Here is a 20,026-nt window from a genome sequence, read left to right as displayed (position 1 = left end):
GAGATTTACAAAAAACTCCTTTTGTAGATATTACATTGATCTGTGTGGCTATATTAGACAATCATGGCAAGACTTGCTGTTTATTAATTAATTATTTCTACGTTGAGCTACTGTGTGTTTGAAAGAGAATGCAAAGGCCAGGTATGGTCTTATTGAAACATCATCATCAGATAATCAGATGGTACCACTGGATGATATTCAACCCATATTGATGTATCTTGGTCACAATTTTCCAATCTGAAATAAAATAGCCCAATATTGATTACCACACATACCATCACAATGGTGTCAGACATCTCTTGATATGGCAAACGGCTAAACAAATATATCAGGAAGACTTGTTATGATATATTATTACATTATCACCAGAACATCATATAAACTAGGGATGTGAATCGTTTTTTGACGATTTAAAATATCGTCCGATATATTTTAAATCGTCAAAAATCATTAGGGCCACGATACAATACCAATTCCCCTGATTTATTGTTAAAAAATCGTAAATCGGGGGAAGGGGGAGGGCAGGAACTTACTTACTTGCCCTAAACCAATGGCAGGAAAACCGGCACACTAAAACCCCCTAAAACCCACCCCCGACCCTTTAAATTAAATCCCCCACCCTCCCGAACCCCCCCCCCAAATGCCTTAAATTACCTGGGGGTCCAGCGGCGGTCCGGAACGGGCTCCTGCAATTGAATTGTGTTGTCTTCAGCCGGCGCCATTTTGCAAAATGGCGGCCGCAAAATGGCGGCGGCCATAGACCAACACGATTCGACTGCAGGAGGTCGTTCCGGACCCCCGCTGGACTTTTGGCAAGTCTTGTGGGGGTCAGGAGGCCCCCCCAAGCTGGCCAAAAGTCCTTGGGGGTCCAGCAGGGGTCCGGAAAATGATCTCCTGCCGCAAATCATTTTCCGTACGGAAAATGGCGCCGGCAGGAGATCGACTGCAGGAGGTCGTTCAGCGGGGGTTCGCCGCTGAATGACCTCCTGCAGTCAATCTCCTGCCGGCGCCATTTTCCTTACGGAAAATGATTTGCGGCAGGAGATCATTTTCCGGACCCCTGCTGGACCCCCAAGGACTTTTGGCCAGCTTGGGGGGGCCTCCTGACCCCCACAAGACTTGCCAAAAGTCCAGCGGGGGTCCGGAACGACCTCCTGCAGTCGAATCCTGTTGGTCTATGGCCGCCGCCATTTTGCGGCCGCCATTTTGCAAAATGGCGCCGGCTGAAGACAACACAATTCAATTGCAGGAGCCTGTTCCGGACCGCCGCTGGACCCCCACGTAATTTAAGGCATTTGGGGGGGGGGGTTCGGGAGGGTGGGGGATTTAATTTAAAGGGTCGGGGGTGGGTTTTAGGGGGTTTTAGTGTGCCGGTTTTCCTGCCATTGGTTTAGGGCAAGTAAGTACTTCCCTCCCAAAGTTGATGAAGTATTAAGGCATTTGGGGTGGGGGATTTAATTTAATGGGTCGGGGGTGGGTTTTAGGGGGTTTTAGTGTGCTGGCTCACGATTTTAACGATTTTCACGATATTTTAAACACCCAAACGGCAACAATACAATTCCCTCCCCCTCCCAGCCGAAATCGATCGTTAAGACGATCGAGGACACGATTCACATCTCTAATATAAACTATGGAAATGTCAGATTAATTTTCATTTGTGAATCGAGACCTCATATATTACACAAGAGAGTTTTTCTTTGTGTTTACTCTCACTCTCAAATGTGTGGTTGTTTTAATGAGCACCACTACATAACAAGCACAGTATATAACTGTGTTTACTCTTTTATAATCATTTGTCTCTATTTCACTAGTTTTATAAATAACACTTATAGTTTCATGTTGTTTGTTGAGCGATTGAGAGTGAGAGTATACACAAAGAAAAACTCTCTTGTGTAATATATGAGGTCTCGATTCACAAATGAAAATTAATCTGAAGTTTCCATAGTTTATATGATGTTCTGGTGATAATGTATTAAGTGGTTACATCATATTGGCAGTTTATTATTATACAAATGATATATTATTAGTCTTCTTTGTTCTTAACGTTTCTTTTGTTTTATTTTCCCCTTGAATCCCCTTCATTTGTTGATGGACAGATAGTCTTGCAGGAACTAGTTGGGTTTTTTTTTTTTATTTTCATTACTTCTTATCCTTAATCCTTATGGATGAATTCTTCTATTTCTGTACAACCTAATCTTATGAATCTTAAAATAGACTAAACATCTATTCCAATGACTAAGAAAATAAGTACACAATATTTGACATACTGGGTCAGATCAAAGGTCCATCAAGTCCAATATCCTGTTTCCAAAGAGAGGCCAATCAAGGTTACAAGTTCCTGGCAGGGTCCTAAAAGGCTGATAGATTCAATACTGCATATCCCAGGTTTATGCAGTAGATTTCCCCAAATCCACCTTAATATTATGGGCTTTCCTTCAGAAATGTGTCCACAATTTTTTTTTAAATCCAGCTACATTCACAGCTTTATGCATTGAGTAAAATAATATTTTCTCCTATTTATCTTAAATGTACTGCCTAGTAACTTCAATGTGTTCAGAAGTTAGCCAGCTAAATTAATATTTGGGCACTTATCCAGGTAAATTCTAGCCTTCTAATAAGATAGCCAGCTAGAATTTACCTGGCTAAGGGGGCCATTTTCAAAAGCAATCGCACGCGGAAAGGGACTTTTCGCGTGCGATCACTAAATGGGGGCGGAGTCGGCCCTGGAAGAGAGGAGGAGTCGGGGCAGCACCGGGGCTGATGCTGCGCAGACATCGCTGGCGGCGAAACGTAAGGACCTTTATCACCGCCAGTTTCGCGCCGAATAATTATACCTTTTATGGTGTAGTTATTCGGTGTGAAAGCCGGCAGCCAGCGAACCACAGCGGTGCAATGCCTGCCTGCTGGCTTTCACAGGCCCGCCCCCCGCTCCCCCCCCCCCCCCAGCCCCCCGTTACCACTGGATTTTCTAAGGTCTGCAACCTTAGAAAATCCAGCTCTAAGCTAGGGGCATTCCAAGGGTGTAACTGGGAGGAGTAATTCAGAGGAAACTTGTGAGCTTACAAAGGCCACTTACTTGCTCTGAAAACGTGAGAGTACAGGTTCCTGGGCAACTAGTCACTAATATTATTAGGAAAGAAATGGAGAGTAAACAGATATATCATATTGTTTCTGTATCACTCCAAAGTGAGACTATACCTTGAGTATTGTGTCTAACTCTTGTCACCACATCTTAAAAAACATATAGTGGTATCAGAGAAGGGCAACCAAATGATAAAGGGAATGGAGAAATTCCCCTTTGAGAAAAAAACTAAAGAGGTTAGGGATCTTCACCTTGGAGATGAGATACGATAGAGGTTTATAAAATCATGAGTGGAGTAGAATGGGAAATGGAAATTAGTTGTTTTCTCTTTCAAAGATGCGCGAGGTTCATATTCAGACACAGTCCAGAGAGCATAATTAGTCAGATGAAGTTATCTGGCTAACTTTGGAAGTATATTCATTAGTGCAACTGTTTCATTGAATATAGCTGGCTATCTTAAAGTTAGCTGGCTAACTTTAGGACAGGTCTTTGGCCTGACCAGATTAGGCCGGTTAAGAGAAACTATTTTTTTACTCAATGCATAATTAAAATTCAGGAATGTGTGCCAGAGAATGTGATAAAATCTGGGTTTAAAAACTAATAGGGTCATTCATCAAAATGTGTTATGGCACTAAGGCCATAATGCATGCAATAATCACGTTACTTACTGCACAGTGTGAATGCAAATATTTGGAAGAGGTGGGATCAATGAGAGAGAGAGAGAGAGAGAGAGCACCTCTGGCAAGGCTGTCACAGTATTCAACTATTTATATCTCTATAGGAGGGCCAGCTAATAGCGCAAGGTGAGGATTGGTGGTAGTTTAGGGTTTAGAGGCCATTTTTATATGCAGAGTGAGATGTAAAAACAGCACAGTACACCTCAGTGAAGACAACATCATTTGGAGTGAGGAAAGTCTCACAAAGTTAGAATTTCTACTCTGTTCTCTAGCCCTAGCTTGATAGTACCCTCTTATAGAGTCCGTAAATAGTTGACTACTATAAAGGCCTTATAAATGGTCTCTCTCTCTCTCCATGGTGCTTATTTCTAAAATTAGGTGTACATGCCTCTTTTTCTTACCTTGGGCATTATTATAACATTTTGATTAATCTAGGGGTGAGTTAGCTGGTTTATCTTAACATTACAGAGGGACTGAATATTAGAGTATTGTCATTTCCCTAAGTCCCCCTTCTGTTTAAGCACTGGCTGAATTCCAGCAGATGATTTCTCTATTTAATATTAATCAGATGCATAACTAAATAATCAAGACCAACATTTAATAAAAGCATTTACTCACCTTCAGCAAAGCATGTCTAGTGATAAAGGAGCAATATCACCTACACAAGGAAGAGTAGGAACTTCACCCCAATCCGTACACATCTCTAGTCTGAGAGGTAAGGTATGTGGGAATATATAGTGAAACCAAATCCCAGATGAGATTCACAAGTGAGAGACATTGATCTTAATTGTTCTGCATGTCACCAGAGGTCTCAGTCGTTTCAGATTCATTAATTCTAGCTTTCTCTTTATGCAGCCCCTTGTGTGCTGCAAAATGTGCCTGCATAAACTCAAAATTATTGTAATGCAGTGTCGGAATGTCAGTGTTGCCAACAATTGTGGGATATACTGTGTCATGTTATGATGGGCATCTTTGCATTGCTGTGGCTAAAATATCTGAGCCACCAAGCACACTGAGATTGCATGGCTTCAAAGTGTTTAAAAGAACGGAGTATTGAATTGAATATTGTTTCTAGATAAGCAAGCTATTGGTAAGGGATATGCTTTAGAAGGTATGTGTATCTTTAGTGAAAATCTCAGCATTGAATATTGTTTCTAGATAAGGAAGCTATTGGTAAGGGATATGCTTTAGAAGGTATGTGTTTCTTTAGTGAAAATCTCAACATTGAATATTGTTTCTAGATAAGGAAGCTATTGGTAAGAGATATGTTTTAGAAGGTAAGTGTATCTTTAGTGAAAATCTCAGCATTGAATATTGTTTCTAGATAAGCAAGCTATTGGTAAGGGATATGCTTTAGAAGATATGTGTTTCTTTAGTGAAAATCTCAACATTGAATATTGTTTCTAGATAAGCAAGCTATTGGTAAGGGATATGCTTTAGAAGGTATGTGTATCTTTAGTGAAAATCTCAGCATTGAATATTGTTTCTAGATAAGGAAGCTATTGGTAAGGGATATGCTTTAGAAGGTATGTGTTTCTTTAGTGAAAATCTCAACATTGAATATTGTTTCTAGATAAGGAAGCTATTGGTAAGAGATATGTTTTAGAAGGTAAGTGTATCTTTAGTGAAAATCTCAGCATTGAATATTGTTTCTCGATAAGGAAGGTATTGGTAAGAGATATGCTTTAGAAGGTACGTGTATCTTTAGTGAAAATCTCAACATTGAATATTGTTTCTAGATAAGCAAGCTATTGGTAAGAGATGTGCTTTAGAAGGTATGTGTATGTTTAGTGAAAATCTCAACATTGAATATTGTTTCTAGATAAGCAAGCTATTGGTAAGAGATTTGCTTTAGAAGGTATGTGTTTCTTTAGTGAAAATCTCAACATTCTGTTCTCTGCCCTCTAGTCCCTGCGAACTGTATAATGTACAGGAGACTTAGAATATGAACCTTCATTAAGCCTGCTGTGGAGGATTTATCTCGATTTTAGGAAGCATTGATGGCATTGCTTGTGTTCCTTCCATGGCATTTTCTCCAGATGTGGTGTCCCATTATTGGAATCATTTAAATGTCCTTAATCTTTGAATCTGCAGAGAACTGCTACAGTATGAAACACGAATTAAAGAAAGAACGATCTAGTAACATACTTGTGCCATTTGGATGATTTTAGCAGATCCAGCTTTGACTGTGCAAAGGTACAGAACAACCATCCAGACTATCACAATTAGTGAACATGAGAACATAACACAAGAATATAAGATATGCCATACTGGGTCAGATGAAGAGTCCATCAAGCCCAGTGTCCTGTCTCCAACAGTGGCCGATCCAAGTCACAAGTACCTGGCAAGTACCCAAACATTAAATAGATCCCATGCTACAAATGATGGCAACAAGCAGTGGTTATTCCCTATTGATGATTAATAGCAGTTTATGGACTTTTCCACCAGGAACTTATCCAAACCTTTTTTAAACCCACCTACACTAACTGCCACATCCTCTGGCAATGAATTCCAGAGCTTAACTATGTGCTAAGTGAAAAATAATTTATTTCAATTTGTTTTAAATGAGCTACTTGCCAACTTTATGGAGTGCCCCCTAGTCCTTCTATTATCTGAACAAGTAAATAACCGATTTACAATGGCCTGTTCAAGTCCTTTCATGATTTTGTAGACTTCTATCATATCCCCCCTCAGTCGTCTCTTCTCCAAACTCAATAGCCATAACTTCTTTAGCCTTTTCTCATAGGGGAGCTGTTCCATGCCGCTTATCATTTTGGTCGCCCTTCTCTGTATTTCCTCCAGTGCAACCATGTCTTTTTTGAGATGCGGTGACCAGAATTGCAAACAGTTTCAAGGTGTGGTCTAATGATTGAGCGATACAGAGGAATTATGACATCCATTGTTTTATTTACCATTCCCTTCCTAATAATTCTTAAAATTCAGTTTGCTTTTTTGACTACCACAGTACAATGAGTCAACGATTTCAATGTATTATCCACTATGATGTCTAGATCTTTTTCCTGGGTGGTAGCTCCTAAGATAAAACCTAACATCGTGTAACCACAGCAAAGGTTATTTTTCTCTATATGCAACACCTTGCACTTATCTGCATTAAATTTCATCTGTATTTTGCAATCCCAATTTTCCAGTCTCACAAGGTCCTCCTGCAATTTATCAAAATTATTCAGATAGTTAATTTGATTAACTATCTGAATAATTTTGTGTCATTTGCAAATTTGATCACCTCACTCATCTTACCCCTTTCCAGATCATTTATAATATTTTAAAAAGCACCCTTTTCCACTGTGAAACAGACCATTTAATCCTGTTCTCTGTTTCCTGTCTTTTAACCAGTTTGTAATCCATGAAAGGACATCACCTCCTATCCCATGACTTTTTAGTTTCCTTAGAAGCTTCTCATGAGGGACTTTGACAAATGCCTTCTTAAAATCCAAATACACCACATCTACCAGTTCACCTTTGTCCACATATTTATTCATAAACCATGAACTGTAACCACTGCAGAGGAGCATTTTACAGATTGTGAAATCTTTAGGGGTCTTCATGCATTTTTGTTGTGCTCTTTCTAATTTTGAAGGATGTGTAATAAACCAAAAATGTGAAAACAAGAAAACAAATTGAATAATTTAAATGAAGATATGAAAATGCTAGGAGGCTAAATCATCAATAAATCATGTGTATCGTTTCACTTAATTTTAGAAGCATAGAATATGATGGTACATCCTTCCACACCAACTATTCAGCTTTACAATTCCCATCACTCCCTCAGAGATCCCCTGTGCTTGACCAGTGTTTTCTGGAATTCAGATACTGTCCTTGTCTTCACCACCTTCACAGGGAGACTCTTCATAGAAACATAGAAATGACGGCAGAAGAAGACCAATAGGTCCATCCAGTCTGCCCAGCAAGCTTTCACACTTATTTTCTCATACTTATCTGTTACTCCGACCGCTGAGTTCATGGTCCTTATTAGTAGCTTTTTCATTCTAATTTCCTTCCACCCCCACCATTGATGCAGAGAGCAGTGTTGGAGCTGTATCAAAGTGAAGAATAAGGCTTAATGTTTGAGGGTAGTAACCAAAACATGTGAAAACGTCTAGCACAAAAATGAATGAGGATTGTTAGAAAGCATTTAAGGAAAACCTCATATGGTGCCTCAGATAGGTTACTGATGCCTATAGGGCTACTGATACTCCAACCCCACGATTGTGGATGATGGATATGTTATAATCATTGGTTACCCCAGAGCGTATGATGCTTTCATGATTTGTAAAGCTATCAGTGAGAATCAGGTATGAGTCCACTAAAGTGGATGTGCTGGTATACAATATCATGTTTTACCAGGCAGTTGTGCTCACTGCAATGGCGCCAAGATCATGGATGAAATATCTTCATGCTGTCTGTGTATCAATCCCGACATTGCAATGTTTCGAAAATCAATTCTTTGTCAGGGAAACACTTATAAGCATGACGTCGGCACTTTAAACATTAATCTCGGCATTGTCTTAGATACTTAATTTGGAGAGGTCAATGATGTGTCTAAGATCGAGACTTCTTGAGTGGTGCACGATCCGGGTCTGCTGCATCTGGCCAATCTGACATTGTCTGCTGCATCCGGCCGATCTGACATTGAGACTGAGACAGGCATTTCCAATAATAGTTCTAGTATTGTTTAATGACCTGGAAAACAGAGAACTCAAATCTAGTTCATTGGATGGACTGTAAAGAATGTGGAAGAGTTACAAATGAGAGAAAAAAAACATCAATATATTACAAAAATACAAAAGATATTTTACAATTTTATTATAATAATTTCATAGAGAAATGGAACATAAAAACATAAGAACATACTGGGTCATACCAAGGGTCCATCAAGCCCTGCATCATGTTTCCAACAATGGCCAATCCAGGCCATAAGAAGTAAGAACCTGGCAATTACCCAAAAACGAAGTCTGTTCTATGTTACTGTTGCTAGTAATAGCAGTGGCTATTTTCTAAGTCAACTTAATTAATAGAGATAATGGACTTCTCCTCCAAGAACTTATCCAATCCTTTTTTAAACCCAGCTACACTAACTGCACAAACCACATCCTCTGGCAACAAATTCCAGAGTTTAATTGTGTGTTGAGTGAAAAAGAACTTTCTCCGATTAGTTTTAAATGTGCCACATGTTAACTTAAAGGAGTGCCCTCTTGTCTTTCTATTGTCTGAAAGAGTAAATAACGGATTCATATTAACCCGTTCTAGACCTCTCATGATTTTAAATACCTCTATCATATCCCCCCTCAGCCGTCTCTTCTCCAAGCTGAAAAGTTCTAACCTCTTTAGTCTTTCCTCATAGGGGAGCTGTTCCATTCCCTTTATCATTTTGGTCGCCCTTCTCTGTACCTTCTCCATCGCAACTATATCTTTTTTGAGATGCGGCGACCAGAATTGTACACCATGATTTGGTTCAGTTCATCTTAATCATCACCCATGAAAACCTTCTCCGATACGGGAATCTCCCCAACATCCTCTTCAGTAAACACTGAAGCAAAAAAATAATTTAATCTTTCCGCGATGGCCTTATCTTCTCTAATTGCCCCTTTAACCCCTCAATCATCTAACGGTCCAACTGACTTCCTGACAGGCTTTCTGCTTCGTATATATTTTAAAAAGTTTTTACTGTGAGTTTTTGCCTCTACAGTCAACTTCTTTTCAAATTCTTTCTTAGCCTGTCTTATATTTAACTTGCCAACATTTATGCATTATCCTATTTTCTTCTGTTGGATCCTTCTTCTAATTTTTGAATGAAGATCTTTTGGCTAAAATAACTTCTTTCACCTCCCCTTTTAACCATACTGGTAATCGTTTTGCCTTCTTTCCACCTTTCTTAATGTGTGGAATACATCTGGACTGTGCTTCTAGGATGGTATTTTTTAACAATGACCACGCCTCTTGCACACTTTTTACTTTTGTAGCTGCTCCTTTCAGTTTTTTCTATTTTTCTCATTTTATCAAAGTTTCCCTTTTGAAAGTTTAGCATGAGAGCCATGGATTTGCTTACTGTCCCCCTTCCAGTCATAAATTCAAATTTGATCATATTATGATCTCTATTGCCAAGCGGCCGCACCACTGTTACATCTCTCACTAAATCCTGTGCTCCACTGAGTAATAGATCTAAAATTGCTCCCTCTCTTGTCGGTTCCTGAACCAGTTTTTCCATAAAGCTATCATTTATTCCATCCAGGAACTTTATCTCTCTAGCGTGTCCCGATGATACGTTTACCCAGTCAATATTGGGGTAATTGAAATCTGACCGAAAGAGGTGCAAGAACACACTTGGACAATCCACCGGGTCAAATATAAGTATTCTTTAATAGAAAGTCTTTCATTCAGTGTAAACGGCAACTCCACAACTCCTTGCAAATAATATTTAAATAGGTCCCCCTTAAATATTATTTGCAAGGAGTTGTGGAGTTGCCGTTTACACTGAATGAAAGACTTTCTATTAAAGAATACTTATATTTGACCCGGTGGATTGTCCAAGTGTGTTCTTGCACCTCTTTCGGTCAGTTACTTGCTTATGTGCAAGGGTTGCTTCTGTCTTGGATGGTAATTGAAATCTCCCATTATTAACGCACTACAATTTGGTTAGCTTCCCTAATTTTTCATAAACATGCTGAAATGTTATTATGCTGTCAAAGGTAGCAGCATTTAGCAGTTCTGGCGATGAAGCAAGTGAAGTCACAGTTTCTTCCTGATTTCTATTTGTGTTTATACTATTTCTTAGATGTGATGGACAAATGGTGAATTGGATACTATGAATTTAATGCTGTGAGACTTTATAGTGTGGTTTTAAAAGGAAATTGGTTTACTGGATAGTACCATATGGCTTGATATTGTGGAGATTTATCTCCCTGAGAAAACCCAGTTGTGTGAAATGTGGGTTGCTTGTAGGGGAAGATTCCTTATTATAAGGAAGATGTTCGATAGAGGAGAAGATTCTTTGTGACTGGGAAGACAGGAAGCCCAATAGTGTTGGCGAAGACCCATTTGTGAGGAGAAATATGCTCTACTGATAATTTTATTTACACACTTGCATAATTGATTCTATGAAATTATTCCTATATAACTGAGTCTAACACATATATAAGTGTTTTCAAGCTAGTATATTGATGTACTTATAGATAGAAAAAGGGAAGGTCATTTTAGATATCGAGACATAGTTGCAATGCTCCGAGTTTTATCATGGATGTTTGATGTTGTAGATCTTAGAATTAGCTGCAAAAATACAAACTTTACCTTCTATCCCTTCCACAATGTTGCTCACAAAGATATTGAACAAGACTGGTCCCAACACCAATCCTTGCAGCACTCCACTTAACACCACTCTGTCTTCAGAGTAGGTTCCATTTACCCTCACACACTGTCTTCTATCTGTCACCCAGTTTGCAATCCAGGCCACCACCTTGGCACCCACTCCCAAGCTTCTCATTTTATTCAGAAGCTTCCTATATGGAACTGTATCAAAAGCTTTGCTGAAATCTAAGTAGATGACATCGAGTGCTCTTCCTCGATCCAATTACTTAGTTACCTAGTCAAAAAAGTAAATCAGATTTGTATGATAGGACCTTCCTCTGGTGAATCCATGCTGCCTCTGGTCCAGCAATTCTTCTGACTGTAGATAGTTCACTATTCTTTCTTTCAACAGCATCACCATTACTTTTGCTACCACCGAGGTGAGGCTAACCGGCCTGTAGCTTCCAGCCTCCTCTCTGCTCCCACTCTTGTGAAGCTAGAGCACCACTGCTCTTCTCCAGTCACTCAGCACCACTCCCATTTACATGAACAGATCATGTAGCAGACCACCCAGCACATCTCTGAACTCCCTCAGTATCTTAGGATGAACCTCATCAAGCCCCATGGCTTTGTGCACTTTCAGTTTTCCCCAGTTCTTCCCATAAATTCTCTTCTGTACATGGTCCTTCTCCAGGGTCTTCTTTAGTGAACACTGAACTGAAGTTTTTGTTTAATATTTCAGCCATTTCTTTGCCCCTTTCCACACATTGCTCCTTGCCACCCTTCAGTTTCACTATACTACTTCAGACCTTTCTCTTTTCTCTGATGTATCTGAAAAATGTTTTGTCACCTCGCTTTACCTCTTTGGCAATCCTTTCCTCCGCCTGACTTTTTGCTGTCTTGATTTCTTTCTTCGTCTCCCTCAGTTTCAGTAGATATTCTAGCTTCTGTTCCTCCATTTGGGATCCTTTTAATTTCTTGAACGCTGTTCTTTTTGCTTTCATTTTATCAGTCACCTCCTTTGAGAACCAAATAGTTTTCATATTTCTCTTGCTTTTCTTTACTTGTCTAACATATAGATTAGTTGCTTTTATAATTGTTCCTTTTAGTTTGGCCCACAGTTGTTCCACCTCTCTCACTTTCTCCCAGTCTTCTAGTTCTCCCTCTAGTTACTTCCTCATTTCAACAAAGTCCATATTTTTGAAATGCAAAACTCTGGTCTTAGTGAGACTTCTCTGTATTATATTTGCTATATCAAACCATACCATTTGCTGATCACTGGTGCTGAGTTGGGCACCCACCCAGACATTAGAGACATTATCTCCATTAATGAAAATTGAATATGGCTTCCTCCCTCATGGGTTCCATTATCATTTGTTTGAACAGAGCTCCTTGCAGGGCATCCACTATCTATCTACTTCTGTTAGATTCTGGATTCTCTAGTCTATGTCCAGCAAATTAAAATGTCCAATAATCACCACGTCTCCCTTCTTTCTTTCTTTCTTTATTTAGAAACTTTTATATACCGGCATTAGTGGGGACATCATACCGGTTCACATATTAACTGAAAGCTTGGAAAATACATTTCAACAGGGAGAGTGTACAATTGGGTGGGGGGGTTAACCAAAATACAGTAGGAAGAATAGAAAAACAAGAAGTCATAACAAGAAAATAACAATTTACAATTTACAATGATTTTCTCCTTAATATAAGGAGAGGGCGGTCACCTGGAGGGGGGGCGGGGGGGAGCGGACAACGGAGGGGAAGGGAAGAGCTATTCTATGTAGGCATGGTTGAACAGAAGTGTTTTTAGTTTCTTTTTGAATTTGATTGCACAAGGTTCGAGGCGCATCTTTCCCATCTTTCAGATGAATTCATCCAGATCTCAGTCTAGTTTTTCTGTTTGATTTGGAGGCCTGTAAACCACTCCAGTAAAAATGGATGCACCATCATCTTTTTTTAGGACGGCCCATAGTGCTTCTTCTTTATTCCATCTTCCTTGCAGCTCAGATGCTTGGATATTGTTTTTGACATAAAGAGTCACTCCTTCCCCTTTTCTCTCCTCTCTTTCCTTCCTTAAAAAGTTATAGCCTGGTATGGTTGTATCCCAATCATGAGATTCCGTGAACCACGTCTCTGTGACAGCAACAATATCCAAGTCCACCTCCACCATTAGGGCTTGCAGGTCTGGGACTTTATTGCCCAAACTACAAGAATTTGTGTTCATAACTTTCCAGCTTTTCTCAGTAAGGTTACTGCTTTTCTTGGACTCCTTTTCTGCCTTATTCAGCTGACTTTTGTTATCCACTTCACCCATTTCCTTTGTATTTGGGGGTCGAATTCTAATTTCCTTCTTCCACCCCTGCCATCTAGTTTAAATGCGTTATGGCATAGGATTTGAATTTATCTCTTAGGATCCTTTTTCCGTCCACAGACAGATGTAAGCCATCTTTGACATAGAGTCTTTTACTGTTCCATACATGGCCCAAGCCTCCAATATATCCAAAACTTTTTCTTACACCAAGTTTTGAGCTATTCATTGAAGTTATCTATATGGCTTAGCCTTTCTTTCCTCTTTCCATGAACAGGTAATACTTGTGAAAACGTAATAGTCTTTGCCATGTGACTAAGCTTCTTTTACAGAGATTGGAAATCTCTCTGTACCACTTGGATGCTGTTTCTAGCAAGGTCATTCGTTCCCAGATGGATGATACTTTGAACTTTAGAGTCTTTGCTTTCTTCTTTGATCACTTTGACTATTTGAATAATATTTCTACCGGCCAATAATCCTGGAAGGCTTTTAACTATAGTGTTTCCCTCGAAAAGAGTTCCCAAATTAGTGCCTCTGATGACTGAGTAACCCAGCACTATGAGCTTTTTTATGGTTATTGATTCTATTATGAAATGTCTGTGTGCATTGTGTTTCTTCTTTCTTTTGAGATACCACTTCAATCTCTATTGCAAGAGCTTCTTCATTATTTAATACAGAGACTGAATTTTGTACTTTTGTACTTGAGAGAGCGTGTGTCTCCACATTACAGGTCTTACTCTACCAGAGCGCCACTGTATGTTCTTGGGTTCCTGTATGCTCTGTGTAAGTGGGGAGGGGGGGGGAGGAAGAGGGACATGTGGGCTGCACAATTGTGAAGAATGGGTCACAGGTCTTATCCTACCTGAGCCGACTGTAAACCCCTTTTTTATGGGCTTTTGATTTTTCTGTGGTAATGGGGAAACCATTCCTAAATACTGTAAAGTGGGTGAGGATTTCTTGGTGGTTGCTGAAACTTACTTTATTGCAGCTAATTCAGCTTTAACTTGAGTCAATCTCTTTTCATGGGAGAGAGTTCCGTACAACTGGGGCAAGCCCTAAGTTTCCAGATGATTTGCCTCAAAATAAAGGCTCTACAATTGTTACATTGGATAGTGCTCATTTTGCTCAATTGATTTGATGGAGAAGACCTAAGGCATTACCAAATTTCCAAATTATCTTCTTTCCAATTATGTATCCAGGCAGACAATATTAGAAGAACAAACCCAGTGGTGGGTGGGTGGGTAGAGGAGTAGGATGGGAGGGAGTTAAACAGTTAACACTTGCCCAAGGCTGTTCACTGTATCTGCTATTGAGTTTGAACAGCTCCTTCTCCAGATACGATGACTACCTAGAAAAATAGAGAGATTACAGGGCTTGCATTACTCTAACTTTTTACTTAAATGGCCACAAGAATCTATAGTTATGTGTAAAGCAGGAGAGGCAACCATATGAACAGCTGAAGAGGTTTTAAGAGCGCGACCTCCGTCGGCCATCACACTCCGAGGCACGGAGGCACGGTCGTTTCTAAACAGGGTTGTGAGCCCTTGGGCCACGGCATGACCCAGGGAGGAGCCCCAAGCCAAACCATGGGAGGTGAGCTGGTGCAAGCATGGGTACATGGCAATTTTGCCCCCTTTTCTAAACTGATGCACTTTTGTAAGTTAATTGATGAATCTCTCTGTTAGAAATATTATGCATGCATTCCTTTTTGTTTATTGGTTCTAAGTTTCTCTGTAAAGCTCAGCTATATGTTGTTTCATGTAAACCGATGAGATGTTCCCAACGTTCATCGGTATATAAAATATTCAAAATAAATAAATAAATAAATAAGACATGGCAGACGCAAGAACTAGGGTACAACTGGACCTGCACACCCTAGACAACCAACAACGCAATGTTGATTGATGAACAGTCCTCCGACTGTTCCAAGCCCCCTCGGACCTGTCGCTGGGCACAGCAATGGGCAGCAGGCAAGACAGAGGATGAGGGCAGACGGAGTCCCCGGAACACAGAAGACATCACAGATGAAGGGCTGATGTGATGGCATCACAGATGAAGGGCTGATGCGACGGCATCACAGACAAAGGGCTGATGCGACGGCATCACAGACGAAGGGCTGATGCGACGGCATCACAGACGAGGGACTGATGCGACGGCATCACAGACGAGGGACTGATGCGAAGACATCTCTGACAGGGGACTGATGCGACGGCATCATGAACAATGGTTGATGCAACGGCATCACGGACAAGGGTTGATGCGACAGCACCACGGACAAGGGTTGATGCGACATCATCACAGACGAAGACATCATAGGCAAGGGCTTGATGCTACGGCATCCCAAACAAGGCGAGAAGCTGAGAAGGTAGACATTGGCACTGTCTCTCAGGGCACCCTACACAGCCCACCTTCATGGGTGGATCCAATGGGCTGGTCGTGGACCACCCTGTCCCACTGCATGCCCTACACAGCCTGAGGAGGCTGGTCATGGACCACGTGGAGAGCGGGACAAGCGCAGGAAAGAATCCAGCCGAGGCAGAACTTCGACGACGGAGCCGATGTCATCTGGAGCACCACAAAGGCTGGCAGGTCAGGACGGCTCTGGAGCACAGGACACCCATCCACTGCCGGCATCTCCACAGACAGAGAAGCATCACCTGGAGATCCATGGCCAGCAGAACAGAAGGCTCCAGAGCCCAAGCACAACATCAGGAAAGGCTAGAACACCAGGAAGGCTGAGACATGAGTAAGGCTGGACAAGGGACCTCTGAAACATGGAGACATGGAACATCACGTACCGGGAACTTGAAGACATCTGAAGACAAGGACAGGAGACGTCAGGAACCTGAAGACGCTGAAGACCAGGACGATGAACATCTGGAACATGGAAATAGCTGAAGACATGGACATCCAGATTTGGCCAACACCAGGACTGGGAACAAGGAACAAGAAGACACTGAACACGAAGCCATTAAAGCAAGGAGACCATGGAAGACTTGGATCGATGAAGGAGCACAGACAAGTGTGAGACTCAATCCGAAGGCACTGAGAGACTGACGAAGAATCCTTTTTATAGGGTAGAAGCAGGAAGTCATCATTGGGAGGAACCAGCAACACTTCCTGTGGCTGGCTCTTTAAAAGCTGTGAAGAGGTGCGCGCTGGCACCTAAGGAAAGCTGAAGCAAGAAGCAGGACCACGGTCAGCAGCATCCGGCCGCACAGAAGCAGGAAGGAGCTGGCTGGCTGCAGGCACTGGCAGGGACAGCCTCCCTGCCGGTCGAGGACCCCGGCAGCTGTGAGGACGGCTCCCTGCCATCTGAGGACCCCCGGAGGAGCGTCGGGGAGCCAGAGCGGTATCGGCCGCAAGGGAAGGCTCCCGGGTGTTCAGCCCTGCTGTGCAGGGCCAAAGATGGATGCAGCCCACGCGGCCTGTCCTAGGCTGCGCATGGGAGGTGTCGGCGTCAGCGGCTGCTCGGCGGGGCCGGCCCTGCCAAGCAGAGCAGGAGCTGCTGCGGCCTCCGGGCCATGGGAGATGGCGTCGGCGGTGTCCTGCCACAGAGATTTATTTATTTATTATTTTTATATACCGACATTCATCTCAATTAAGATATCACACCAGTTTATATTCAGGTACTGTAGGTATTTCTCTATCCCCAGAGGGCTTACATTCTAAGTTTTTGTACCTGAGGCAATGTAGGGTAAAGTGACTTGCCCAAGGTCACAAGGAGTGACAGTGGGACTTGAACCTTGGTCTCCTGGTTCATAGTCCACTGCTCTAACCACTAGGCTATTCCTCCTCACCATCTCTGTCTGTGGAGATGAAAGCAACCACAGCCTCCGGGCCATGACAAATGGAATCGGCAGCGTCCTGCTGCGTCGAGGGAGCCAGAAGGTAGGGAATCTGTCCGCGGAAGCAGGCAGATTCACAACAAGGGGGTGAGACAGAGTATAGAGGGAATAATTAAAGGAGTTAAAATAGGAGAGGGAGAACCAAAAATCAGGATTTCTAAAAGGAGATTGAGAGGAACCACAAAGCGGATTTGGAGGACATTAGATGCCTAATGTGGAGAGGTAGTGAAAAATTGAGGAGCTTGAATAAAGGAGAGAATGAAACATTTATTTATTTTTATTTAGTGCTTTTTTTATACCGACATTCATGATACAAATCATATCATGTTGGTTTACAAGGAACAGGGGGGTAATAACATTAACCGTAACCTTAACAAAGAGGAGGGGGCAAAAGTTACAATAAAACAGGGTAATGGAACTGGGGAGCAGAAGAAGACGGTAGGAGAGCGGTAACTCAGTAACTATAACAGGTAACTCAGTAAGTATAACAGGTAACTCAATAAGTATAACAGGTAACTCAGTAAGTATAACAGGTAACTCAGTAACTATAACAGGTAACTCAATAAGTATAACAGGTAACTCAGTAAGTATAACAGGTCAATTACAATGTCTTAGAAGGCGAGCACTGAATGGAGGGCCTTAGAATATGAAATGTGGCATATCTGCGACAGGATTAAGTTAGGGGAAGGCTCGCTGAAACAGCCAGGTCTTGAGTTTTTTCTTGAATGTTAACTGGCAGAACATAGAAGAATAGAAACATGATGGCAGAAAAAGACAGTATGGCCCCTCCATTCTGTCCATCTCTCCCATTAATGTAGTATTATAATTCTCATCGCTTTCTTAGAGATCCCCTGTATTTATCTTACGCTTTCTTGAATTCAGATATTGTTTTTGCCTCTACTACCTCCACTGGGAGGCTATTCCACATATCCACCACCCTCTCTGTAAAGAAATATTTCCTTAGATTACTCCAGATTCTACCCCCTTTCACTTTTATTCCATGACCCCTCATTATAGAGCCTCCTTTCCATTGAAAGAGATTCACCGCCTGTGCATGGAAACTTTTGAGATATTTGAATGTCTCTATCATATCTCTCCTATTTCTCATTTCCTCTAAGGTGTACATGTTTAGAACTTTAAGTCTATTCCATAAGCTTCAGAACAAAGACCACTGACCATTTTAGTAGCCACCCTCTGGACTGACTCCATCCTGTTTATAATCTTTTGAAGGTATGGTCTACAGAACTGTACATGTTATTCCAAGAGCGATCTCACCAGGGACCTATACAGGGGCAATATCACCTCCCTTTATGTGCTGACCATTCCTCTCCCTATGCAGCCAAGCATCTTTATGGCTTTTACTATCATTTTATTCACATGTTTGCACAATTTATTTTTTACTCTGACTGAAAAAACTCCAGTATAATTTTTATCCTTGTTTATATTTTTTTTATTCTGTACATAATAATTTAGTTTAATATGTGCTGAAGATGTAATTAAACAAATCCCAGTTCCCTAGGAGTTTCATGCATGGACTACAGTTTAGCGATTACTTTTCTTCCATCTCATTGCACAGAGTACTTTCTCCCGAATCTGTTTTGTTCTTATGCCATACACAAAGGGGTTCAGCATGGGTGGACAGAACAAATAAATATTGGCCAGCATTGGTTGAACATATTTAGGAGCATTCTTGGCAAACCTGAGCATTAAAAAGGACAAAATTGCCGGAGTATAAGATAGAAAAATGATACAGACATGGGAGCCACAGGTGCTAAATGCTTTGAGTTTCTTTCCTGTTGATGGAAGTTTCAGAATTGTCTTGAGAATCATGACATAAGTCACTATGATCAAGATCAGATCAAATTCCACAACTAAGGTCACTACTATCAAACCATATACACTAGTGAAAGTTAAATCTGAACAGGAAAGTTTTGCAACTGCCATAAATTCACAGTAGGAGTGAGGAATCACATTGGCTTTGCAGTATGACAAACTATTCAGCAGGAATGGATGAGGCATCACAATCACTATGGCTCTCAGGGCTACAGCCATTCCTATTTTGGCTATTCTTGAATTGGTTAAGATGGTTGAATACCTTAATGGATGGCATATAGCAATATACCTGTCAATGGCCATGGCTGATAGGATACCTGATCCAAAGGTTGAGAAGGTGTGGATAAAATATGTTTGCGTGAAGCATGCACTGAAATAAATTTTTTGGGTATTGAACCAATAGATTCTGAGTATTGTAGGTATTGTACATGTAGGTACAAATAGATCATGCATGGATAACAAGCACAAGAATAAGTACATGGGTGTGTGCAGGCTGGGCTCTGTTTTTATAATATAGAGGAGGGTGATGTTTCCCAACAAGGAGACAATGTACACTGTGCAGAAAGGAATGGCGAGCCAAAACTGGGAAGAATTCAGCCCTGGGATGCCAGCGAGGATGAATGTTGTAGGTTGGGAGAAGGTGCTATTAGATGTTGACATGGTCATTGGCAGATTAGAAGTCCTGTTTGGCAGCCTGGAATGTCCTACAAGAAAAGCAGAAGAAATAATGACTGATTACCACTGTGAAAAGCAAAAGGATTGGAGAGCATTGCTAGCAATGTATCTTTAAAGTCTGCCAACCACGAACTTGACAAAATCCCAACTCACACCCTAAAATAAATTACACAAACCATTTCCCCAGCAATATCAAAGTTCATCAACAAATCCCTGGAAGAAGGAACTCTACCAGAGATCTTAAATTAGCCATAATTAAACCCATTTAAAAAAAAAAAAAGAATCTAGATCCTGCTGA

At 41.2% G+C, this 20,026-nt stretch overlaps 1 protein-coding gene across 1 annotated transcript; it reads right to left on the bottom strand.

Moving 5' to 3' along the window:
* Window positions 1-18,762: 18,762 nt before the first annotated feature.
* Window positions 18,763-19,713, bottom strand: LOC115091688 (olfactory receptor 52K2-like). Its single transcript, XM_029601849.1, has one exon. The coding sequence runs from the start codon at window positions 19,711-19,713 to the stop codon at window positions 18,763-18,765; it is 951 nt and encodes a 316-aa protein (XP_029457709.1).
* Window positions 19,714-20,026: the final 313 nt, after the last annotated feature.

The sequence above is a fragment of the Rhinatrema bivittatum genome, chromosome 5 (genome assembly GCF_901001135.1).
Source record: "Rhinatrema bivittatum chromosome 5, aRhiBiv1.1, whole genome shotgun sequence".
Taxonomy (NCBI): domain Eukaryota; kingdom Metazoa; phylum Chordata; class Amphibia; order Gymnophiona; family Rhinatrematidae; genus Rhinatrema; species Rhinatrema bivittatum.
This window is presented reverse-complemented; position numbering and strand designations above follow the sequence as displayed.

What these genes read in the sequence shown, in the direction of transcription:
- LOC115091688 (XM_029601849.1), bottom strand. Translation starts at nt 19,713, where the DNA reads ATGTCAACATCTAATAGCACCTTCTCCCAACCTACAACATTCATCCTC.